General features: G+C 40.5%; 3 protein-coding genes across 15 annotated transcripts; all 3 read left to right on the plus strand.

The window, feature by feature from the left end:
• The first annotated feature begins 987 nt into the window (after positions 1-987).
• Positions 988-5,388, plus strand: LOC112203141. The gene is made up of 5 exons (XM_024344153.2): positions 988-2,194; positions 2,288-2,434; positions 2,511-2,581; positions 3,488-3,583; positions 4,063-5,388. The coding sequence occupies exons 1-5, from the start codon at positions 988-990 to the stop codon at positions 4,963-4,965; spliced, it is 2,424 nt and encodes an 807-aa protein (XP_024199921.2). The 3' UTR covers positions 4,966-5,388.
• A 2,816-nt stretch (positions 5,389-8,204) lies between these two features.
• Positions 8,205-9,021, plus strand: LOC112167649 (putative germin-like protein 2-2). The gene is made up of 2 exons (XM_024304700.2): positions 8,205-8,316; positions 8,483-9,021. The coding sequence occupies exons 1-2, from the start codon at positions 8,205-8,207 to the stop codon at positions 9,019-9,021; spliced, it is 651 nt and encodes a 216-aa protein (XP_024160468.1).
• Positions 9,022-22,663: 13,642 nt separating this feature from the next.
• LOC112165894 (probable indole-3-pyruvate monooxygenase YUCCA10) lies at positions 22,664-25,581 on the plus strand. 13 transcript variants are annotated; one of them, XM_040506854.1, is made up of 8 exons: positions 22,664-22,980; positions 23,208-23,335; positions 23,419-23,653; positions 23,798-23,923; positions 24,010-24,192; positions 24,657-24,741; positions 24,937-24,993; positions 25,096-25,581. In XM_040506854.1, exons 3-8 carry the CDS (start codon positions 23,579-23,581, stop codon positions 25,137-25,139), a joined length of 570 nt encoding a protein of 189 aa, XP_040362788.1. In that variant the 5' UTR covers positions 22,664-22,980; positions 23,208-23,335; positions 23,419-23,578; the 3' UTR covers positions 25,140-25,581. The 13 variants fall into 13 exon arrangements, 9 of the variants coding, with proteins under 9 accessions (XP_040362788.1, XP_040362789.1, XP_024158360.1 ...); XM_040506855.1 differs by having other exon boundaries at positions 23,514-23,653; XM_024302592.1 differs by having other exon boundaries at positions 23,208-23,330.
• Positions 25,582-25,909: the final 328 nt, after the last annotated feature.

Genomic DNA, 25,909 nt, shown 5'->3' on the forward strand with positions numbered 1-25,909 from the left:
TTTACATTTACAGAAGCAGATTTTCTTATGTAGCAATATTTGTTCATCTTCTGTTTTTCCTCTCGTAATTGTTCATCTTCCTACTTTCCGAACATCATATATAACTGAAAAAACAAGGAAAATGGTGAAAGTAGAAAAGTTGAACAAGAACAGATAATTCTAAATTTCCTAAATTTTCCGAGCATTATATTCTTTTTTCACTCTCTAATTGCTACTCTAAGAGTTTAGATTTTCAAAAATTAGCAAATTTACTATTGTAGGTTTTCAAAATTAGCCGCTGTCTTAGGTTTTATTTTGCAACTGCTTATTCTCACATAAAAGCATAAACCAACTTATCCTAAATAATGAAACCAGGCGTGGAGCCGAGCTTCCCAGTTAGGCTGGGTTCTAAATCCCTTATTAAAAAAAAAAAGAGTTTATTTCTTTAAGGCGTAAGCCAACATTTTTTTTATGTTTATTTCTACCGAAAAGTTAGTAAATTACTGTAATGAAAAAAAAAGGTAGTGCCAGTCCAATTAATTGTAATCGCCAATGGAGTTTGGGATGGGAACCTGACCCAGCTTGATCGTAACAGTGTAGGGTACTAGTAGGGTTAAGAGTGTAGTAGGCTACTGAGAGTTGGCAAAAGCCGCCCCCATTCTGAAAGGAACACCCCCCCGCGCCAAATCCTCATGGCGGAACTGTCCAAACTGACCGCACTGCGGTTCAAAAACAAAATGGACGACATTACTGACCGTCTGGATCGCACGTACAGTGCAACAGATTCGGTGATTTCTGTTAATTGTGACGAAAGAGTCGAGCTTGGTCCTTGTTGGCCTAAGCTTCCCCCTGCTTCTGTTCGATCAAGACTTACTCAAGGATGAGCCTTCAAGACTTGTTCCGGTCCACTGTCGTCGAGGTGAAGAAATTTCATGGAATGATTGGTCGGATAAGCCATTCCCAAGTTGGCCAACCCACGATGAAGCCTGGACCACCTGGGTCGCAAAGATGCTTCCTTATTACGGTGATCACTGGAAGAAGGCCAACATCTACGACCCAATAATGCTCTCCGCCAGGCGCTTCTTCCCCGACAAGGCTCTCCTCAGCGCTGCGTTTTGCTTTTGGAACTCATCATCCAACACTATGGACTTGCCTCTCGGGATGGTGAGTGTGAGTCTGCTTGACGTTGCTGCCATTGCTGGGTTTAGGCCTCATGGCACCGCTTATGACTGCACTGCTCCGTTGAAGCCCAAAACCAAGTTTAGGTGTGGTCGGCACTTCGAATATGGGAGTTGGATAGACTATCATAATAGTGACAAAAGCAACAAAGTTGTCGATCAAGAGCACATAGCGTTCCTCCTCTACTGGCTCTGTAGGTATGTCTTCTGTGTACCTTCAGGGATTAGTAAAGAGTGGTCTCATTTGGCAGAAGTTTTGCATCGAGGAACTGATGTGGCCTTAGGTGAGTTGGTGCTAGCCTCACTGTACAGGGGTTTGCAGAAAATCACTGTCAACCCATTTGATGGTAAAGCTGAGGGGCCACTTTGGCTGTTCCAAATGTGGTTACAGATTTACTTCCCAGACCTAGGCCCGGTTAGTGCATTTCCTGCCGAGGAGGTTATGGGGGTTAGGTTGACAGACCAAGTCCCAAAACCACACTCCCCTCGTGATTGCTTTGCAACGTTGTGGAGTTTGAAATCAAACCCATGTTGGACGCACACCTTGACGAGAAGGTATCCCGGTTTCCTAAGGAATAGGTTCATGGATGGTCCAACCTCTGATGGTGCCTTAGATGAGGAAATACAAGCTGTGCTAACGAGTGTGGTGGTGCAGAGAGATCTGCTGTATGGAGGGATGAAAAATGGTAGATATTATGGAGTCCAGGCCGAATTTTACGGCCCGAACCATTTCAGTAGGCAGTTTCGTTTCCTACAAGGAATTCCTCACTCTGGTCATAAAAGCGTTAATTGTTATACCTCATGGAGGGATGTACTAAAAGATGCTGCGGAAATCAGAGGCGTGTTAAATTCCAGTCGTTCCACTAAGTTGAAACCATTCCTCACCAGGTATGTGCTAACCTCTGAAACTACCCCAGGCTTTGACAAATGGTGGCATAGTCAAACCAAAGATCGATTTTCGGTAGAACATGATGGGCCCTTTGCTATCTTATATATGCATTGTCCGTTCCGGGATAGCCATCATCTAGAAGTTCCAGGTATTCCAATTGTTTATATCCTGTCATAAGTTGCCTCATCCTTTGTAAACACTTTATCGTTAATTTTATGATACATTCCATTCAATTATGAAGGCTTTTCCCCTGCTGATGGAGAAAGGGAAGAAGGTGAAGAGGGAGAAGCTAAAGTTGAAAGCCCTCTCCCTACTGACAAGAATCGAAAGAGGAAAGGCAACACAAATGCTCCAAAATCAGCTAGGCAGAAGACTACTCAAGTCACAGGTTGGTTGACATACCCTTCTGTTATCTGGGTTTAGATTATGCACAGTTTAGTCTGTTGTTTAACTTGAAGCTGTAGTATCTGGAATGAAGACAAATGGATCCAATAATGAAGAAGCAGAGGAAATTGATGGCCGTCATACCCTGAATGTAAGCTTCTAACCTAAGCTGATTCATAATCCCTTATTCTAAATTACTTTTGAAATATACAACACATTGTTTGCTACTTTTTTGAAATTTGCTATATTCATCATGTCCTGTCACGGTGTTTCTTTGCGGATTCTCGCCTCGCTTCATAAGTACACTTGTTGTTATTGTAGTTGCTATACTGATCTGATTGGAAACCACCATTGCTGTTGGGTTCAGCATTATTGTTGCTTTGCATATTGGTTCCCATATTAGACACTGCACTGAAGAACCATACTCAGGTTTCACCATACTCTTCCCTGAAGAAAACTCATCTTGTGAGTCGGTCTAAGACATGGAGAGACGAAAATGCCCATGAAAATATGCCACCTGGCGTAACTGTTAACACCGTCTTAAATGTTAGGTTAGACTAAAACCCAGAGGTACTATTGTGATGCAGACTTTGATGGTGAGGTGCGGAAGTTTAGAGTCAGTTATAGTTGGGGTACTGTTCTAATTTTGTTCCCCAGAAAAAAATAATCAGGCTTTCTTTTTCCCTCTTGGACTTTGAAAAAATCTGGCCTTGTTTCTACAGGTGAGATAACAAATCATCATCCATCTTCTGGTTTTTCCCTCAAATTTAGCATGGAATAGCTGAGGCACCCAGTGCTTCTCTTTCTCAAGAGGGATGGCTTGTCTTGAAATGCTTTTCTTCCCATGTATTTCCAATTCTGAACTCAGTAGTTCTCTGGTAGATTCAAAACTATAGGCTTCAAGCACTTAAGGCATTAGTAGTTCTTGTATGCTTTGATGTTCTGATAAACCAATCGTGTATAGATAATTGGCCTTCCTCTGGTTTGCCAGTGTATACTTTCACTCATCTGTTTCAGCATGGAATTATCTGAGCACCAAAAGTTTCTCTTTCTGCAGGTTGATGGCTTGTCTGGAGCTCAAATTAAGGAATCCACTGTTGACCACCAAAATGCTGTTGTTAAGCCAAAATATATAACTTCAACTTCTAAAAATGTAAGTACCGGCAGACTCTTTTAATGTCAATATTCTGTTTATTTATGAATCTGAACTTTTTTTAATATTTATTTATTTTTTAAAGGGTTACAGTTATGTCTGTTATCAACAGCCATAACTTCTAAAATTACCAACAGAGTTACAAATTGCTGCCCTTTTTGATGCAGGACAAGTAGGGAAAAATCCTGTTAGTGTAGAATCCAGGGTTTTAAGTTTTAATGCAGCGGATTCTAGTTGTTTAGGAAGAATAGAACTTTTATGGAAATAAGGATAGAATCTATTAGCATCTCTCCAGTAGGGTTTCTAGGCATTACACAGGTTTGGTTGCATCACACTAGAGAAAAGCAAAAGCTTCCAATTTTATACACTGAATTAGTCATATTGATTAGCGTCTCTCCAGTACTATTGATTTATTCATATTGAGATGCTGTTTTTGTTAATTACATATATATTGAAATTACATCCAAGTCTCATTTCAGACCTTCAGATCTATGAAAAAGCTGAGGTCAGATTTTTCAAGTGACACTTCTGAAAACGCTGATAACATCGGAACTGAAGAACCTGAACAGACTGAAGGGCCATTGATGGGAACTGGGGAGTTAGGAAGTAAACAAATGTATAGCGATGCTGCTGCCTTCGAAACTGCCCCCTTACTTACCAGTATGCACCCAGCTCAAAGTGAGCCAACCACGCCAGTTCAAGGATTACTAGACGGCAATGTGAGGACCCTCTCAAGAGAGGAAAAGTTGAAAAAGTTTGAAAATATTGAAAATAGTGTGGCAAACTCATCTGTCGAAGCTTCCAAAGCTGAAGATGATCATGCTTATTCCGTTATTGACGATGTGGTGGTTCGAGGCACGAGGGCGATTTTTCATGATGGCCAGGTCCCAACATACCTAAGAGAGGCATTAAATTATGTTAGAGGCAGAAGTTGGCTAAGCCATGTTTTGATTGATGCTCTTGATGAGTATTTTAAGGAGCTTAATTGCGCCCAGACGAAAATGACTATGAATTCCAATAAGTTAACGTTGCTCGAAGATGAAGTTCGACGAGATAAGGACATCAGGGATAAGCTGGATAAAGCTTCAAATGAAGGAAAGCAATTGCAAATTGCAGCAATACAAAGTGCGGAGGAAATTTCTCGACTTGATGAAGAAATAAAGGTACTTAAAGCAGAGAGAGAGGAGGAAGAGCGTATGATGGCACTAGATAAAAATATTATTGATGAGAAATTTGCACTCATTAGTTCCTTTGAACTTGAAATGTCCAAGCTCCCCGATCGTGGTTCTGAAATGATTGCCTGCCAAATAAAGGATAAACTTTACGACATGAGGAGTGACTCTATACGTCGGGCCATAAACGAGCTACTTTCTAATATCTAAAACCTCAGTTCATGTTTACCCCTTGCTGTGTCCCAAGTCACTTGGATCAGCTGGAAGAGGGTGTTAGTAGAGGTTTTGTGTCTTAGTTTCTTGTATTTTCTTTCTGTCATCGGGAAAAAAAAAAAACAAGAGAAAAACTCAGTTCATGTTTTTTTTATTCTTTTCTTTTCTTTTTCCTATGATCACTTGGTAGTTCATTTGTATGGTCCAACCTCCGATAGTGCCTTGGATGAGGAAAAACAAAGCTGTGCTAACGAGTGTCGTGGTACCGAGAGATCTGCTTTACGGAGGGATCAAAACTGGTAAATATTGAGGAGTCCAGACTGAATTTTACGGCCAAACCATTTCAGTAGGCAGTTTGGCTGCATACAAGGAATTTCTTACCCCCACCAACAAGAATCGAAAGAGGAAAGGCACCACAAATGCTCCCGTGTCAACTAGGCAGAAGACTACTGAAAAACTACTGAAGTCACAGGTTGGTTCACATACCCTTCACAGTTTAGTCTGTTGCTTAACTTGAAGCTGTAGTATCTGGAATGAAGACAAATGGATCCAATGATGAAGAGGCAGAGGAAATTGATGGTCGTCATACCCTGAATATAAGCTTCTAACCTAAGCTGATTCATAACCCCTTATTCTAAATTACTTTTGAAATATACAACACATTGTGTTCCTAGTTTTTTGAAATTTGCTGTATTCATCATGTCCTGTCACGGTGTTGGTGGCTGGTACAACATAGGTTGGCAGTATATTCTGGAGAACCATGCGTAGTAGTGACACCTGAAATTTCGTGCCCTTTTCTTGGCCAGTTCATTTCCTAATTGTAGTTCTAACTCTGGCTATGATCTTTCTCTGACGATGTGTAATTGTACAAGTCCTCAAATTTTTTGCTATTAGCTTGGAATAATCTGAACACCCAGATTATATCCAGATTATAGCTGTGCTTCAATTGCCTTATTAGAAGCTCACAATCATTGATTTGAAAGCCCTCATGAAGTCTTCATTAGAAGCTCCCTCCTATACTATTGACTTATACATATTGAGGTGCTGATTTTGTTAATTACATATTGAAATTACAGACCGAGTCTCATTTCAGACCTTCGGAACTATGAAAAAGCTGATGTCAGATTTTTCAAGCGACACCTCCAAAAGAGCTGAGAAAATCGAAACTGAAGAACCTGAACAGACTGAGGGGCCATTGATGGGAACTGTGGAGCTAGGAAGTAAACAAATGTATGGCGATGCTGCCGTTGAAGCTGCCTCTATACCTAACAGTTTTGACAGTTTTGAGCTGGGTGCTGCAAGTGAGCCAACCACGCTAGTTCAAGGATTAATAGAGGGCAATGTCCATGAAAAGTTTTAAGTGTTGGAAAATATTATAGCAACTTCCAAAACTGTCGGGGCCTCCAAACCTGCAAAAGATGATCCTGCTTATTCCCTTATTACCAACATGGTTCGAGCAGGCTCGGTGGAGGATCTTCAGGATGGCCATTTCCAAGCACAAGAGGGGCATTAAATTCTCTTAGAGGCAGAGGTATGGTAAATCATGCAGTAATTAATGGTGTCGAAGGGGGTCATAAGGTATCGAAATGTGTCAAGGTGGACAAAGTAGGGACGTCCTGAATAAGCAGGTTAAAGCAGTAATGGAATCAAAGCCGTCGCGAATTTCAGTGATACAAAGAGCAGAGGAAATTTCTCGACTCGATGAAAACATAAAGGTACTTGGGAGTAGAGATAGAGGAGGAAGAGCGTATGATGACACAAGAACAAAATATTGCTGATGAAAATTAAGTTTGCGCTAGTTGATTCCTTGACGGACAAACAGATCTTGAGTCTGAAATGACTGGATGCCGAATAAATCAAGAACTTGGCAAGCTGACCATAAAAGTGAGGTCATAAAGGCAAAATTTCGCATTCTCCAAAGGCTTCTGACTCGGAGTTAGCATGCTCCATTACTTGCTTGTTTGTGGAACAAAAGGAATGCTCACTGACTTTTAATTGTTTTGTTTTTTCTTCATGACTTGGCCTTAATTCCCTTCCTGTGCTTCCACTTCAAAATTTGTATTTTTCATAGTGCAGCATCTATCTATCTCCTTTCATACAAAGAGATGAGAATATGAACAAATAACTAATATAATATTTTTAGATTTGGGGATTGAAATTCAGAGTCCACACTATGTTTTCATTTTGAATATCTTATCATCATAGTTTTACAATCTACAATACAAAATACAAAATGACAAAAGCCAATCTGACTTCCTTTTGTTGGTGATTTTTTTTTTTCAAGGCTGATAGGACATGAACATATCCGACTTCTTGTCAAAAGCCAGCAACAAAAATTGCTCACGGAATTCCAATATTATCTTTAGAACCACAACTCCAGCATGGCCTTCAATCGCACGAGACTCTGGTATAGTTTTCAAAGACACTGCTATGGAAAGCCTTTGGAGACGCTCTCTGGTATGTTCTTCGGAGACGCTGCGCCGGCATGTTTGTTCGGCATGAAGTCTTTAACACCTGCAACTAAAGGAAATGCTCATGAGTTTAGTCAGCAATTTTAGTTTCATAAACAGAAGATAACTTCCATTCCTTTATAATTACAATAATTCTTTTTCACACTCTTGACAAGTCCTATAGATGAAAGACTGACTAGAATTTACAAATGGACAAATCTGAACCCATATCTAGCTAATAATCTGACCATATCAGCTCCAGCCGGAGCTGAGTGTGCAAACAAAAAGAAAGGGATATGCCTTTAGTGAGTTCTTACTACAGCTTCAGAATCTGTAAACGGCTACTGCTTCTAGATTTTTATGGTTTTTTTTTAATCTCTAATCATTTTTATATCAACACGTATCCCCATTTAACCCAGTCGATAAATTTGCGCCCAGATGTTTTAGCATGATGCTTTGGCTTGATGTGTTTAGCATATGCATGATGAGTTTCTTAATGCATATTCAATTATTTACAAGGAATAGAAAATTAAGAAAGTAAGGAACATAATTTGGACTTAATGCTAAATTTAGCTCATCTAAAACGTTCAAAACTATTCTAGTGTGAGTAGTGTCTATAACTCAAGGCCGGCAGCTCGTTCTAGTCTCTGTTTGTTTCACATTCAGAACCCATTAGCTACTCCTACTCTTCTCTATAAATGACCAATTTCTAAACCAATAATTCACACTCTCAATCCTCTTAATCTTTCATTTGCAAGTAACTTCATAATCTCATAGAATTCTAAAATGGCAAACCAAATTTTGGTATTGACAGTCCTAGCCATGACATGTACTTTGGTCATTGCCTTTGAGCCTAGTCCACTGCAAGATTTCTGCGTAGCTGACACTACTAGCTCAGGTTAGTTTCGAAAATCAATTGATCAGTTTATTTATGCTGTTATGCTAAACAATTTAAGCTTTAATTTGATTTGCATATGGGAACATGTAAACTCGTCTTCTTCATTACTTCATCCTACAATGGCTAACTTTTGTGTTGGTTTGTCAATTATATTTGTGCATCACAGTACCAAGAGTAAATGGCCTACCTTGCTTAGACTCCAAGTTAGCACAAGCTGACCATTTCTTCTTCGGAGGGCTTCACCTTGCCGGAAACACCTCAAACCCTCTTGGAGTTAAAATCACTTCAGTCAATGTGGCTCAAATTCCAGGACTCAACACCCTCGGCATCTCACTTGCTCGTATTGACTATGCACCGTGGGGCGTTACCCCTCCTCACACTCATCCTCGTGCCACTGAAATTCTAACAGTCTTGGAAGGCCGTGTTGCTGTTGGTTTTGTGACCTCTAACCCCGACAACAAGCTCATCTCTAAGGTGCTCAACAAGGGTGATGTGTTTGTTTTCCCTGTTGGGCTAGTTCACTACCAGCAAAATGTGGGTAATGGAACTGCCGTTTCACTCTCTTCTCTGAGCAGCCAAAACCCTGGAGTCATCACTATTGCTAATTCAGTTTTTGGAGCGAATCCCTCAATTTCGGATGATGTTCTATCCAAGGCTTTTCAGGTGGACAAATCCATAATTAGTAATCTTCAAGCAAAATTTTAGATGATTTTGTAGAAAAGAGTTTCGGGTTTGTATCGGTATGCAGTACTAGCCTTCTGTTCATCTCACTGATTTGCTTTCTTGAGTTAGAACTTAGATTAGTAATAGTGACTACCCAAATCTCCTTGAAAATGTTTGTGCATGTACTTTAAAGTGGTCCTCAATGTCATATTTTATCTGGATCTTGATATGAAGTTTACTAAAAAGAGACAAATTACATTAACTATAGTAAACTAAACACTTGGCATTTTGAGCAGTATTACAAGTCACAATCAAATAACTTGGTACATGAATGTCGATTAAGATCTAATCAAACCTAATTTGATCTTCTGTTTATGTTAGATGAACACTGTTTCAAATTAGAGATCTCATTGAAGTTGTACTTCACATCAGGTTCCCTAGCCTATTTCAAATGGGAGATCCCATTACAAAGTATTTCACACAGGAGGTTACCTATTTGAAATGGGAATCCCATTTTCTTAATTAAATAAGGAATTAGGTGATGAGACCGTCGTTATTAATACAAATAGTATATGTAGGCTCTGACCAATTTACTTGATTGAGACCACAATGGCACCTTCTGACCAGACCTTCACTCTGAACATGACCACATTCACCTACGACAACCCAACCGGGAAACCGGCAGCAGCCACTCTCCAAATTCGCATGTGCCATTGGTACCAAGTCCATCTCCAAACCTACAACAAAGACGGGACACATACACTCACTTTCTTCGACGAAGAATGCTCCGAAGAGGTGATTAGCAATCCCTTCACTATACCTCCGCTGGTCATAACCCTGCTCCCACTGCGCAGGCTCTGCGTGCTCAACGCACTCGCAAGCCTGAACATTGATGGGTCCTTGTGTGAGTGTTTGGGACCAAAAATAGAGAAGTATGTGTTCCGGGCAGCAGAGACTTTTGGGCACAAGGGCTTTGGGGTGGTGGCGGAGCTTGAAGTCACAAAGGCATATGTTTATGATCATAAAACAGAACAGTACAACCAGATTGGATTTGTGCCACAAAGCTGATGTACGTTAATGATCTGAAAGCCTTAAGAGTACTAGTAATCCATACATAAAACAATAATAAATCAAATAATCAATGTATCTGCAGTATTTTCTTAGTTTCAAGGAATGAAAGTTAAAACCTTCTTTGTGTGCTCAATATTCGGATATAATATATACATGTCTTGCCTAGCTTTTATTTGAACATGATGATAAACTCGACCATGTCATTAGATGAATTTAAGAATTTCGATTTGGAATTAAAGTGCTTAACTTTCGTAATTCTCTGTTTTCTTTCTCTCAATTGAGGTGGAAAATATCTCTCTTTCTAACTCTCTCACAAGAGAATGTCCGCTCGCGGCTATCTAACTCTAGTGGCAGCTGTATACCTATGACCGGAAATGTGGGATTTTCCCTCTTTTTTTTTTTTTTGACCTTGTCAAGAGAAACCCAAAGACTTCCTGGACCCAAGATAAACTCATTCGGCGCATGTGAAATGCTCCAATTGTGCATTGCAGCACAATGTTTGGCCACTTTGACAGCTTCGGTGTTCGAACCTAGGTTCGGGAGCACACCCAACTAGGCAAGAACCACTACCACTTGCAGTGGTTGGATTTTCCCTCTTCTGTTCACTCTTCTGGTGATGGTGGTGGCTTTCAGTTTCATCGTGTCTCCGATTTTGCTACATCTGGTCATCCTTGTGTTGATCATAGGCACCTTTGCTCTATGGTGGCGTGTCATGGTTTCAAGTTTATCAGTGATGTGGTTTTGGCTGGTAGCTCGGTGATGGTGGAAGGAGGGTGGGCAGCGAGGCTTCTGACTGTCTCCTATTTCTGTCAACGATGATCGAATCGGGGGGACTGGATCTCGATTTGGTGGTGATGGAGCTGAGTGATGGTGGTAGTGGTCCTGTGGTGGAAGACAACCAATCGCAAGTCGGGTTTTGTGGTGGCGATACTATTGCCGGTTGTCATGCCGGAATTGACGATGGAGGTGAGGCCGGTGGCGGCAACTTTGCAAGGACTGAGGTCGTCATGCTTGTTAGGGTTTTCCTAAGTTCTAGTTTTTGGGCCATTGGTTAGGGATTGGGCCTTTCTGGGGACTAGAGATAGTGGACATGTAGAGGATGCAGGTGCATCATCCTCAACTAGTAATTTTTAAATTCATTTGGGTCGCAAAATCTAGTTGCTCGGTTGATATATTTATTTAACTTGCTTATGAGCATCTAACAGGAATAAATGTGCGCGCGTAAACTTCCTTAAAAGATGGGTGTTCCCGGGAGTGCGAGTTTTTTTTTTATAATTTATTTTATTTTATTTTATTTTAAATAGGTCCTTTATATGTCGACGACTCTTTCTGTTGGCCCCTCAAGGGTGTGTCGTTTCTGATACTGCTTGCTGAATTATAAAATTGGCTGATCTCCTTAGATTCAAAAACAAAACCAAAAACTTTCTTAATTTTCTTATATCTATTAGAAAATTTTCTTGTACTAGCCTCAAATATCCATCTTATACACACAACGTATAATTTACGCATATGTACTTGTCAAAGTAATGGTTTAGATTACTACAATGGTTTAAGAAACGGCCGGCAATTTTCTTTGTTTACATGGGATTGACTACCAAGTTTTACGTGAGAACATCAAGGATGCTTGCTTTTGGTTTGGAAATTAAAGTATCAAAGTAATGATATTTTATGTCATATTTTAAGCATTATTCTCATAAAAAGAATATTAAGATAGAAATTGTAATATTTTTAGTCCCACAAACTTTATTGTCCCACAAACTTTATTTTTATTTTTTATTTTTGTAAACTCTAAAGGACAGTTAATTACTGAACTAAACACAATTTTTTTGGTAACAAGTACTTTCCAGTTTCAAACCTAGAGAGACAAGTTGCAGTCCGTGCCTGTCTGGCTGCGCCTCAGCGTTGACGATGGCTTCTGGCCTCGTCGGCGATCGTCGAGTGAGGCCGGATGGGTTGCTGGTGTGAGTGAGCGGCGATTGGGGCTGAATGGGCTCCTTATGCCATGGTTTTGGCTGGCGGCAGTGTCGACACAAGCAGAGGGTTCGCGGCAGATGGTGGAGCCTGATCGGATCCTTTCGGATCTTGCCGCATTCGCCGGGTTTGTGGCTGGGCTTCTTATATGTGCTGGTGGTTTCTATGGTTTGATCCATTCGGATCTTGCCATAAAATCATTGAAGTTTGGATTGATCTCAGTGCTTACAACGGAGGACGGCGAAGAGCAGGTATGGACTGGCTTCGGTGAGTGCAGTGGAGGGCGATTTGAAGTGCTGATCGACGACGTGACTTCGCCGGAGGTTGGGATCTGCAAGCGGCGGCGTGACGGGTTTGGAAGCACATTGGTGTTGGCTGGCCTGTCTGTGCAGCACATGTCGTGGGCCGGGCTCAATGGCTGGAGCTCTTGGGCCCTAATCCGGTGGTGGGCCTGGTCTGGGCCTGCCGTAGCTTGGGCCTGGGGTTTTACTTTAGGTTCAAGATGTTTTATTTCATATTTTATTTTTTAGTTACTATTATGTTTTCTTGCTTTGGGAACCCTAGATTTGTATTACTTTCTAATTTTGTTAGGGAATTACGCACTTTCGTGCCTTTAGCAAATCCTCTAGAGTAGTAACGACGGAGGATTCTCGAGACAAGGGCAAAGGGAAGCTTTTGGTTCCCGGGTCTCCTTGCCTAGTACTTGAAATTGAGTCTTTTACTATTTGCTTCTCAGTTCTCTCTAGTTGTACACCAAATCACCAATTGAGGTCTCTAGGTGACTAGGTTTACTTTTCAAAGAGAGGCTTTGTAGTGAGGATTTGATCTCCTGTATGTAGGCTCATTAAGTGAGCGCATGTGTTAGCAGTGAGGGTCAACTGTCCTTTATACCATTTGTGATTTTGGTGTAAGACAGCATTCGATGTACGTGCCTTCTGGCCATAGTTAATTGAATGAAATTTTCTCCTTTCCTCAAAAAAAAAAAGAAAAGTGATTTCCAGTTTCCACCGACCAAAAAAATAATAAGTTCCATGCTAATATTGCTGTTCTACAAGGGCCGGCCAGCACAGCCTGGATATTGTTACTTTGGAACAATTAAAGTCATAGTTCACCCATGTCAATTTGGAAATCACAATGTGAGGTTGCTATATATAATATATGGTAAGTACGTTGTCAACTATTCCTAGTTTTCTTAGCTAGCTAGTACCCATTACTAGAAAGCTCCCTCTCTTTGATGGATCCATCAGTGGCATCCTCTGAAACCTTCACTTTAAAGACATACTCCGTCAAGAACGACAACGCGACGCAAAACACCACGGCCACTCTCCAAATTTGCATTAGATATAAGAGCGAAGTCCATGTCCAAACCTACAATAACGTTGTTGGTTTACCACTCACTCTCGTCCACGAGGCGGTGGTCTCTCCCGTGGTGACCAGCGACTGCTTTGCAATGCCGCCACATGTCATAGCTTTGCCCCCATTGCGGCGGCGCTGCATCCTCAAGGCGCTCGCGAGTGAAAGCATTGATGGATCCCTGTGCGAGTGTTTGGCACCATCAATAGAGAAGTATGTGGTTCAAGAGGCGGAGAGTTTTGGATACAAGGGCTTTGGGGTGGTGGCCGAGCTTGAAGTTAGAAAAGTTTATGTTCATAAGGATGAAGTGGCGGCAACAACTCCATCAAGCCTACTACGACGACGTCGGATTGCTACTAAAGTTGATGTTAATGATCGTGAAATGTCATGTAGCATGATGGCTGCTTTTGATCACCCAAAAAAGATCGTATGATGGCAAGCTAGCTGATTAGTTAGAGCATATTTATATAACAGATTACTGACCCATTAATCCAAGGATCCGACGATATTCATTGATCGATCATGAGTATGATGCAATAATCAATATTATCTCTAATCACAGAAGAGTTAATATTGCATATTTCCTATTTATTTAAAAAGAAAAAAAGAATTCCATTGACGGATCCATTAAATAAGAGAAGAAAAAATAAAAAAACATGGCTAAAAATATTCAGTTATAAATTGTTAGGGCTTTCTTACTGAGATCGCTGGCTCTGCCAACCCATGCATTGAGTTTGTTTTCTAGCCAAACACGATTTGACTTCTCTTCTCAATGAGCAGAGGCTTACATAAAACATCTTGCAAAACTACAAGTACCATTAGGATTTGGATATGTTTTGTGTATAAATGTATAACATACCAGCATCCGACGTACTGAAATCTCCATCAAAGTATATATCGATCAACAGAAACCTATTAATTGATAGCTAGAATCGACATGACTATGGCTATCATTCCTAATTTCTGGATTGGCGCAAAACTTTCAGACAGATGCATCCATCGTTTTAAACCTCTGGCACCGTATCTTCTCTTATTGTTTTCAATCACAAGTAAGTACCATTTGTTTTCTTATAATGTACTCTTTGTTTATTTTGGTCACAATTTACTTCACTATATATGTTATCTTTTCGGACTGAGCCCTTTTTATTTTTTATTTTTTATTTTTTTCCCTTTTAAATATAAGAAGCATGGTATTCTCTTTGGTTCCTGAATTTGGAGATTATTTTGGGATAAGTTATTGAATTCTGTATCTGTTTTACATCAATTTAATATATTTAGTTGATTTGGTTTGAATGATCAATAGGATGGAAGAAGTATCGGATGAGAGAGGCAAACTTGAAGTCTAGGTTGATCGATCTACCTCACGACGTCAAGGAGAACATTCTTTTGAGGCTGCCCACCAAATCAATTTTTTGCATCCTATGTGCCTCTAAGGCCTTTTCAAGCATAATCGACAGCTCCTTGTTTGCTTCACTGCACATGTCCGCATTACTTAACAATGGTATGAACTCTGTTGCTGAAGTACCTCAACTTATGCTTTTTGATCGATCTATGACCAAGGAATATTTTGAGATACAGTTGCAACCATTGAAATACAATGGCAAGTCCGACTTGACAAAATCCGACTATAATTTTCCGGTTTCAAAGATTTTGTCAAAGTCTATCTACAATGTAGATTTCATTTTTCACAACTTGGTATTCTTTAAAACGGATTCCATATTCGGAGGCCCATCCTACTTGCTGAATCCTTTCAAAAGAGAAGTTCTAAAGATCCCAACAACAGAAACTGACAGGTATCTGGTAGATTGGTACGGCATGGGATTTGATAGTACAATCAACACTTGTAAAATTGTTCATGTTTACAAAGATGGAAAGAATGATAAACTGGCGGCCCATGTTTATGTATTGCGCCCAAGATCATGTTTTTGGCGAGACATACAAGCAGTTCCCCCTTGTGACTTGAGCAGAGTAAGCGTATGTGCATATGGAGATATGCATTGGTTGGTTATGAAAGGAAGTCATAGGGATATTGGAGGAGGAAGAAGCCATATAATTTCTTTTGATTTCAAGAAAGAGGAGTTTTGTTGGACTCCTCATCCTACCTTACACGAGGTGTGTAATAATTTGCTCTCTCTTAATGACTATTACTTGCTTAATGTAAAAGGATCTATGACCATTGTGGATATCTCATCACGAAAGTATGTTGAGATATGGGTAATGAAAAATTATGGTAAGAAAGAGTGGTCACTAGACTATAAAATAGATACTCAAAGGTTTGTTGAACGACCTATGGGTATGTTCGAATATTACACTTGTGGCGAGTGGGAGAAGGGCATATTCTTCTTACAAGAAAATATGGGTTGGGGCCGTTATCGTCCTAGTGTATACTACATTTTGGATCTACAATGCGCTTCCATGAAACGCATGGAAAAATTATGGAGTGGATTTGAGAAGAGAATCTTCAGCTATACAGGAAGTCTTATTTCTTTAAAATGTTATGGCGACTTTGTTCAAGCTACGACAAAATCAAATGTATGGCATTTTACTTAACTTTATTTAACAAAATCAAAATCAAATGTATGGCATTTGAGGGCTGCTTGTTTGCTTTTACTGCCTTAAAAAAGTGTATATTTGCAATTCAAAAAATGGATTTTTTTTTTAATTTAAAGAAAAGAAAATGGATGAGTTTTAAGGGCGGCTTGTTTGCTTTCACGGGCTTTAAATTTGTAATTTTGAAAAAATTGGTGTTTGTTGAAGGAATATCGATTTAGTGTGCCTTATCAAACTAGGAGTAGCAATAGGAGAGAAGGTTCTAGATTTCCCAATCCTACACGGATTGGTATTCCTTGTAACATTAGAACTAGCACTTTGTAATCCCTATATATAGGGCTCCTATTCTCAATAATAATACACATCTCTCTCATCAATCTCTCTCAAATACATTATACTTAAACACGTTATCAGCACGACTCTAACCACAAAAACAGAAAACCAAAACTCATTCACAAAGCAGCCCCTAGCCCGAGCTAGCCGAGCCTTCGCTGCAGCCCGCGCGCCCGTGCGCTTGCAACCTTGCACAGCAGCCCCTGCTTCCCCCCTTCCTGCAGCCCTGCGTTCCAGCCTGCTGCCATCGAAGCATCACTGCTGCGCAAACAAGCCAACGCACACCCACTGCATCTTTTTCCCGTTCCTGTGCACATCCGTCTTCTTTCAAGCCTCGAAACGTCTAGTTCGGAAGCTCAGATCGAAAAACTTTCTTCATCAAAGTTGTTCGTCTCTGTCTCTTCCATCTAACCTCCGAATTTCAGCCTTATCGGAGTCATATTGAGATCTGTACACCAATCGAGGTACAAGCTGTTCAGAACAGAATCTGCTCCGAATTTTCACCAAGTAAGTATTCAAAAGAGTAAGTTTTGAAGTTCCTATAATTCGAAATTTAAATATTTCTTCTTTTCTCGGGGACTTGAAAACCTCCCTTCTTCTACATCCCACCTTTCTTATAACGTGGGTTCGATCTTTGAGAAAAGCGGAATCGTGGGGATTCACGCAATTAAACGAACTAAGAGCGTTCGTAAGACTTCGGACTAAGAGCGTCCGTAAGCATCGATTAACGACCATATAAACATCATTGTTTCGGTCTAATCCAATTATTCTTGGAAATCGATTTCTTGGTAGCATAGCTCGGAAATCTTATTTAGTTTTCGTGGAAGCATTGACTCCGAAACTAACTTGTTTTTGTTTCATCTTTCAGGATGTCAAACACAAACAAACTCGATTTTGTTCCATTGGATTATGCAGGCAAAAGGTACTTAATTTGGGCCATTGATGTCGAGATCCACCTCATTGCCCGTGATTTATTGCATACAATCCAAGAGCTTTGTCCTATAGAAACAGCTCCAGACCCTCAAACTGAGAAAGATAATTCCAAGGCACTTGCCTTCATGAAACGTCACATGGATAGTGACCTACAGTTTGAGTTCATAAATGAGGATAGCGCCATAAAGCTTTGGCATGCGCTTCGCGAACGATATGGCAATGTTCGTGACTCCATACTTCCGAATACAGAAGCAGAATGGAAACATCTTCGCTTTTCTGAATTTGACACTGTCATGCAATTTTATTCGGAAGCTCTCAGCATCAGAGCAATGATGCGTCTCTGTGGAAAAACAATCACAGAAGACCAATTGATTGAGAAAACCCTCAATACCTTCCCCGTCTATGCTATGAGGTCCTCTGACTTATTCCGGACTCATGTAAATGCAAGGCGGATCACAAGTTTTCAACAGCTTATTGAAGCTATGGTCACTACTGAAAGACATGGCAATGAACTTGTGAAAAGAAGATTTGATAGGCTTCAAGATAGCTATCAAGAGCATCGTCCTATGGCTAGAGAAAGTCGCCATCGACGTCATAATCCATACGATCGAAATGCTCAAGAAGGTAATCGCTCAAGGCGACAATCCCACGACCGTAGGAGGCGTGATTTTGAGGGAAATAGGGTTGGAAACCATGGAGCCAACGTTGGCCATTGGCACCACTTTCCAACGCCACCAGTCCTAGGGACTATGCATATTGCCCCAATGCGCCTCAATCAAGGGAGAATCCTCTTTATGGTGTCTATTTCTGATATGGAACGTCTGATCAATGGACCTGAATTTGCAATGTACCTACGAAGGTAGTCGCATCATGGTGATCAAGACTTCGAGTTCACAAAGACTTTAAATCTGGCGATGAAGACAAAATACCGCAGATTTTTATTTATAGTCTTTTATTTTTCCAAGAATTATGTCATGGCAATTATGCCTTATATCAATAAAATGACTTATTGTATTAACTCTTTCCCTCTAGGCGTACTCAAGAGTACTTGTGATGTCTAGGCAAGGTTTGATCTGAGAGAACGGTTTTAAAAGTGAGCAACGCTCCACCAAAATCTCGCCTTACCTTACCTGGTCACAACTAAATTGAAATTGCCGAACGGATAGAGTGACTACGATTTGTCTACGATTTGATTTTTATATTGGATTAGATTATGGTCACGAAACTTTGGTGTCATCATTGGATATTATTAATAAAGTATCGATTTATTTTATCTCATGTCGTAGACATGTTTTTCGAACTTTATTATTTCAAAGATATAAGAGCCAATGGTTTTCATGTGGAAACACATTGTGAGAATGGACAAGAGTTCCTTTGCATCACCTCTAATGACTACGGACATAAACGAGTATTAGAGAAACTTCTGTGTCGCTCTAGTGGGTTGTATGCAACCACTATTCAAGTCATTGAATCCAACCATGTCATGAGAGATGATTTATGGGATTCCGACACGTATAGGCTTTGGCACGACCGTTTGGGACACCCAGGTCGTGACATGATGATCCGTATATTAAAGGCTTCACACGGACATCCCTTTTTCAGAACGAAAGGAAGTAAAACTCGAAATTTGGATCAAGGAGGAGCACCTGCGCCTCACGGCGCCTTTCCCCCTCAAGTCCGGCCATCCCCGGTCGGCGCCGCCATCCCCCTGCGGCCCAAGGGTGGCTTTGACGCCACCCCTGCTCCCTTGACTCCCATTTTTACTTCTAAGGTCCATTGTGACTTCATGGCTCAACCAAAATCCTCATTGGTTGTTTCCAAAGCCCATCATTCGTTCTGCAAAGCCTGCTCTTTAGCAAAGTTAGGATCGAGACCATCCTATGCAAAGGACACCAAAGAAAATATACCATTCTTGCAAAGAATCCAAGGTGATATTTGTGGACCTATTCAACCACCATGCGGACCATTTAGATATTTTATGGTGTTGGTTGATGCATCGACACGCTGGTCACATGTCATGCTATTGTCCACAAGGAACGCTGCATTTGCTAAACTCCTAGCACAAATAATTAAGTTACGGGCTCACCACCCTGATCATCTCATTAAGTCTATAAGATTAGACAATGCTGGGGAGTTTACATCAAAGGCTTTTGATGATTATTGCATGTCCATTGGGATTGATGTTGAACATCCCAAAATGGTCTCGCAGAAGCCACCATTAAACGACTACAAATGGTTGCTCGAGCATTGGTGATGCGCACCAATCTCCCTATTTCTGCTTGGGGCTATGCAATATTGCATGCAGCTGTGCTTATTCGTCTGAGGCCCACTGCCACTCAACCCTTCTCTGCGTCCCAGATGGTTACTGGGTATGAGCCTGATGTCTCACACTTACGCATATTTGGGTGTGCAGTCTATGTGCCTATTGCGCCGCCACAGCGCACCAAAATGGGTCCTCAAGGACGATTAGGCCTTTATGTTGGATATGATTCTCCAACGATTATCCGCTACATAGAACCCTTGACAGGCGATCTCTTTACCGCTAGATTTGCGGATTGTCACTTCGATGAGACAGTCTTCCCGTCGTTAGGGGGAGATAAGAACATCAATGTTCAACAGGAACGACAGGAATTGTCGTGGTCTGTCCCCACTCTGTCTCATCTTGATCCCCGAACCGCACAGTCAGAAATTGAAGTGCGGAGAATTCTCGATCTTCAGAACGTAGCAGATTCGATGCCTGATGCGTTTTCTGATATCGCTAAAGTGACGAGATCACACATACCTGCTGCAAACGTGCCTGCAAGGATTGATGTCCCTAAAAGTAGAGGACATGACGCCAACTCAAGAATGCATGAGCATGGCGCCAACGTCCCATCTCTCAATGATGGTGACGTTGTGGCTAGGCCCACGGCTCCCGCCAAGAAGCGCGGGAGGCCCATAGGTTCGATGGATTCTCGCCCAAGAAAGAAAGCGAGTTCGGCACAAAATAATCCATTAATCATCGATGTAAATAATCCATCTCATGAGAATATTCCGGATTATGGTTATGTCCAAGAGACATCATTGGGGGACGCTCCAATGTCAGAACCAACTCCAGATAATAGAGAGATCTCCATAAATTACACTAGTGTACATGAGATGATGGATAGAAATTCTATGGCGATTGATGATGCATTTGCATATCATATTGCAAAAGGAATTATAGAATATGATGATATCGAACCTCGCTCTGTTGAAGAATGTCAACAAAGAGCGGATTGGCCTAAATGGAAAGATGCAATCCAGGTTGAATTGGATTCACTAACAAAGAGACAGGTATTTGGGCCTGTAACGCAGACACCCCCAAATGTAAAGCCTGTTGGCCATAAATGGGTCTTTGTTAGAAAGCGTAATGAGAAAAATGAGGTTGTTAGATACAAAGCCCGCCTTGTGGCGCAAGGTTTCTCACAACGCCCTGGAATTGACTACGAGGAGACATATTCTCCCGTAATGGACGTTATAACGTTCCGCTACCTTGTCAGTTTGGTAGTTTCCGAAAAACTTGACATGCAGCTTATGGATGTGGTTACAGCATATCTCTATGGGGATCTAGATTCAGAGATATATATGAAGGTTCCAGATGGACTTCAATTACCCAAATCAAGTGGCTCTAAACCACGGAGCGCGTTTTCAATAAGATTAAAACGCTCACTATATGGATTAAAACAATCCGGACGGATGTGGTATAACCGTCTAAGTGACTACTTGACTGGGAAGGGATATATTAACAATGAAATATGCCCATGCGTGTTCATTAAAAGAACAAGTTCCGGATTTGCAATCGTAGCAGTTTATGTCGATGACATGAACCTAATTGGAACTCTAGATGAGTTGAAGGAAACTGCTAAATACTTGAAATCCGAATTTGAGATGAAAGATCTTGGGAAAACACGGTTTTGTCTCGGTTTAGAACTCGAGCACCGTAGTGATGGAATCTTGATCCATCAGTCTGCATATACTCAGAAAATCCTAAGGCGCTTTAATGAAGATAAAGCAAAGCCTACGAGTACTCCCATGATCGGCCGTAGTCTTGAGCCCGGAAAAGATCCGTTTCGTCCAAGGGATGAGGACGAAGAACCATTAGAGGCCGAGGTGCCCTATTTGAGTGCAATAGGCGTATTATTGTACTTAGCTCAATGCACAAGACCGGATATCTCATTCACAGTGAACTTGTTAGCTCGACATAGCTCTGCGCCAACACGCCGCCATTGGATTGGTATAAAGACAATCTTTCGATACCTAAGAGGTACGATTGATATGGGCCTATTCTATCCCTATAGAGAGAAAAGGAATGACGGAAAATTGGGATTGGACCCCAAAAGGCAAAACGCCCCCGTCCATGGAATGGCCGCCGGCCATGTTGCCGCCGCCGGCGCCGCCACCGCTCATGGTGGCCGGCGTTCTCCTATCTCCCTCCATCAAAACGACAATGATGTCTTGATGGGTTTTGCTGATGCAGGGTACCTCTCTGACCCTCACAAAGGCCGCTCCCAAACTGGTTATGTCTTTACCATGGGAAGCACTGCGATATCTTGGAGGTCTACAAAACAGACCCTTGTTGCTACTTCCTCAAATCATGCAGAGATTATTGCTCTACATGAAGCTGTACGTGAATGTGTATGGCTAAGGTCTGTAATTCGACACATTCAAGGAAGTTGTGGTTTGAAGTCTACCACAAATGAACCTACATGCATTTATGAGGATAATGCAGCTTGTATTGAACAAATGAAGTTAGGTTTCATCAAGGGCGACAACACCAAGCATATATCGCCTAAGTTCTTTTATAATCAGCAACAACAATCACTTCTAAAGATTGAAGTGAATCAAATCCGATCAGAGGATAATGTAGCGGACTTATTCACTAAGTCGTTACCTAAATCCACCTTCGAGAAACATGTGAAGAGCATCGGATTGAGAAAGTTATCCGAACTCCCATGATTATAGCAATCAGGGGGAGATATCGACATCAGGGGGAGTTATGATGTCTACATGTTCGATCTCGAAGAGTGAAGGACGTGTTGTGCTCTTTTTGTCCTTCGACCAGGGTTATTTTTATCCCACAGGGTTTTTGTTACCTGGCAAGGTTTTTAACGAGGCAACGGATGAAGCGTCACCACCAAGTTTGAAGCGGCACAAGGGGGAGTGTTGAAGGAATATCGATTTAGTGTGCCTTATCAAACTAGGAGTAGCAATAGGAGAGAAGGTTCTAGATTTCCCAATCCTACACGGATTGGTATTCCTTGTAACATTAGAACTAGCACTTTGTAATCCCTATATATAGGGCTCCTATTCTCAATAATAATACACATCTCTCTCATCAATCTCTCTCAAATACATTATACTTAAACAGTGTTTGCTTTGCATATATATTTTCTCCTGCATATCAATTCTCAAAAGGTTTGACATAGTAAAAAAAGGGAAAGCAAAATTACTAGCATATTATACTATATATTAAAGGAGGGATTGTGAATCACTGTTCATCATCGGCTTAGTAACAGTACCAGCTCCAGCCGAGCCGATTATTAAAATTACAATTTTGTCCTTATTTTGTAATAATTTACAGCCTTGCCATCCGCCCTAGATATAAAATCCTTCTTCGGTTTGCGCCCAATCTACTTTCTTTCCTTTCTCTCGCTCGGTCACTCTCCTTAGTGTCCTTGCTCTGAACTGTATGGAGTTTTCCAATTTCAATCAATTTTTGAAGAAATCTCAGAAGCTACAAGCTACAACTTCGACAACAGTGAACGGTCGGTAAGACTTTAAGTTTCTAGAATCAAGTATGATTGAGATTTCAGTTTCAATTTTAATTCAGTATTGAAATAATTGAGTTCTTGATTTTGGTTTGTGAATGCCATTGGTGTTGATAATGTTAGGACTCAGTACACTCCTTATGAACGTTTAGATGATTCTATGCTTCAGCAATTGAATATCAGTGTAAACTGAACATTCTGTGATTCCTATCTGTGAGATTAAATTAGGTTTATCTATCTGAGGATCGGAGGGTGCATTAAATCGAGGCTGGCTCTGGGAATTCCGGCATGGAAATTGCTTTGGATCTGGCAAACGATGGTGCAAAGACTTCAATCACTGTTCAAAGCCCGGTAAGGTAGTCAAAATCTGACGTGTATGATATTTTGTGGTTAAATATAAGATTTAGCTTAATATTATATGAAATGATGTGATATGCAGGTTCATTTTTTGTCAAGAAGGATGGTTTACTTGGCCTTGGTTTTGTTAAGATATCTTTGATTTAGCAAAGTGGATTCTTTGATGGTTTTGCTTAGCAAGCTGGTTTATGGAGACCTGACCCAAGTACGGGATACCCAGGCCAAAAGAGGGCCCTTTCTTTATGAAGATCAATTACAGCAAGTATCCGACCATTGATGTCGGCACCTGTAGTAAGATCAAGTCCGGCGAGATTCAGGTAAACAAAACATGATCCTCTGCCTCATACGTCAATTTTTCGGTTTTATTGTCATTTGTTTTGAGTTTGTATTAACAAGATAACTAAATAGAAGTCTAAAACTACAACTTGCAATGCTTCTTTTTTTTTTTTTTATCCATGCAGGTTTTACCCGCAGAAATAGGCAGCATAAGAGGAAGCGATGTGGAACTCAAAAAGGGGAAGTCGTACCAGTTTGAGTCCATCGTTTTCTGCACCGGATTCAAGACATCAACAAGTTTGTGGCTCAAGGTGATTATACTAATCAATTACAATTAACAAAGTGCAGTTGTTTTTTGGCCTCAATTCATATTGATTTATTTATTTGTTTTTCCTAGGCAGATGATTATCTTTTGAAAGAAGATGGGATTCCAAGACCAAGTTCTCCAAACCATTCAAAGGGACAGAAGGGTTTGTATTGTGTGGGACTATCAAGAAGCAATTTCCCTTTTTTATATGTTCTGTGGTCATTTTGTGAAGATGCCTACTTTCTTCGTCACTTGAACCATTTATTTGTGAAGGCATGATTTGGATGATCTTATGTTCCATGTAATTGTTCGCTTGCATCTAGATGAGAAGTGAATTGTATTGTAATCATAAGAAGTGAGGAAATGGTGGACCACAATTAATTAATTAGCATCACTGATCATAAATCCTTGGTCTGCACTGCAAAACCTCACTTAGTTTCAGGTTTTGATTTCATACACAGGCCTGAAATGCACTTCTTTGTTGTCTGCTTTCCATCGAGTAATATAGTATAATTCTGCAGAAATCACGATCCAAGTTGATCTTTGTTTCATTTGTTTATAGTTATGATTTAATAGTAAACCTGTAGTTCTAATTAGAATGAAGTACAAATTCATAAAACATAAAGTCTTGGTATCTGTTGATTATTTTTGTTTATTCATCAATGGTTTCATTATTTCTTGCTCTAATGATATTTCCAGAATGATTGGCTTCTAACGCCTTATGGTTTTATCTGTAGTTTGGAGCCAAAATTTGTTTAATCACCTCTCTTCGGGATACTTGCTACATTGAGATCCTTCCTACAGACAGGAATCCTACACAAGGTATATCTCATTTGCTTACTGCATCTTAACGTCAAGCTGCATTGAAACTTGAAAGAGAATGCAGAACGCATAAGATATGTCAGTTTCTGTTCAGCCTTTGTGTTATATTGCTATAGTAGAACTTCCAAGTAAAAGTCAGTGAGGGTTCTTTTGTTTTTTCTTCAAACTTGACCACCCTTTTGTGTTGTTTTTCAGAGCTTTGGCTGAGCTTTTGGAGCGAAGTGCATTACAACTCACTATATGCTACTGCAGGTGATGAACTAAACTGCAATTACTCGAATATCCTATTTACAATTTTTTTTTTTGCCCGACAGTCTGGATATAGTACTCATTCTTTTACTAATCTATTTACAGATGTTTCCACAAGAAGTCCCAGAAAGAACCATCGGCTTTTCTAGACTGCAATTAGCAAGCAGACAGACCATGATGTAATCTTAGTCTGCTTGCCGGTATCCATTCTACTGTCTTTGGCAGAATTAGAAAATGGGACAGTGCCTTGGTTGTTTCTACGAGGACCATTCTATTGATGATGTGCTTAAACCAGATTGTCATTGTTTACCTTGGTGTTTGGGTAGCGCAGCAGCTGGTCATTTCTTTCTACGAGTGCAGCAATTGGATATTCGCTGTGAAACAAAGACCAAGATTTATTTTTAATTTTCTTTATAAACAAAAGATTGACATTAACTTCCTATACACAGAGCAAGCACTGCACACGCGCTCTAGCCGGATCTCTTAGTTCTCTCACTAATGTAAAGACTTTGTGTTGTTTCTCTTAATTGTCTATGTATATATTTGTTCTCTGTTGGTTTAATTATTTAAGGTGCTTATGGTTGTTACTTATTTTTACCAGTTTCATTTGACCATTTTGGATTTTTACTTGGGTGTCCAGAGCATTTTTCTAAGTTGTATTTGCACTTTGTTTTGTGCTCTTTCATTTTCAGTTTCATGTTAATTATAATTTTTCTTTCATTAGAAGTAAGTCGGGTGTCCCTCTCTTCAACTGCAGTTTGTTTCTTTTATATACCAAAAAATGGAGTACTCACTTTTCTTACCTTTTTTTTTTTTTTTTATTGAAACTTAGGGTAAATAATGTTGTAACCAAAAGCAGTGGAAGGGACAAGAAAAAAAAAAACAACCCCGCAGCAACGCGCGGGTGTAACAACTAGTT

This window comes from Rosa chinensis, chromosome 5 (genome assembly GCF_002994745.2).
Source record: "Rosa chinensis cultivar Old Blush chromosome 5, RchiOBHm-V2, whole genome shotgun sequence".
NCBI lineage: Eukaryota > Viridiplantae > Streptophyta > Magnoliopsida > Rosales > Rosaceae > Rosa > Rosa chinensis.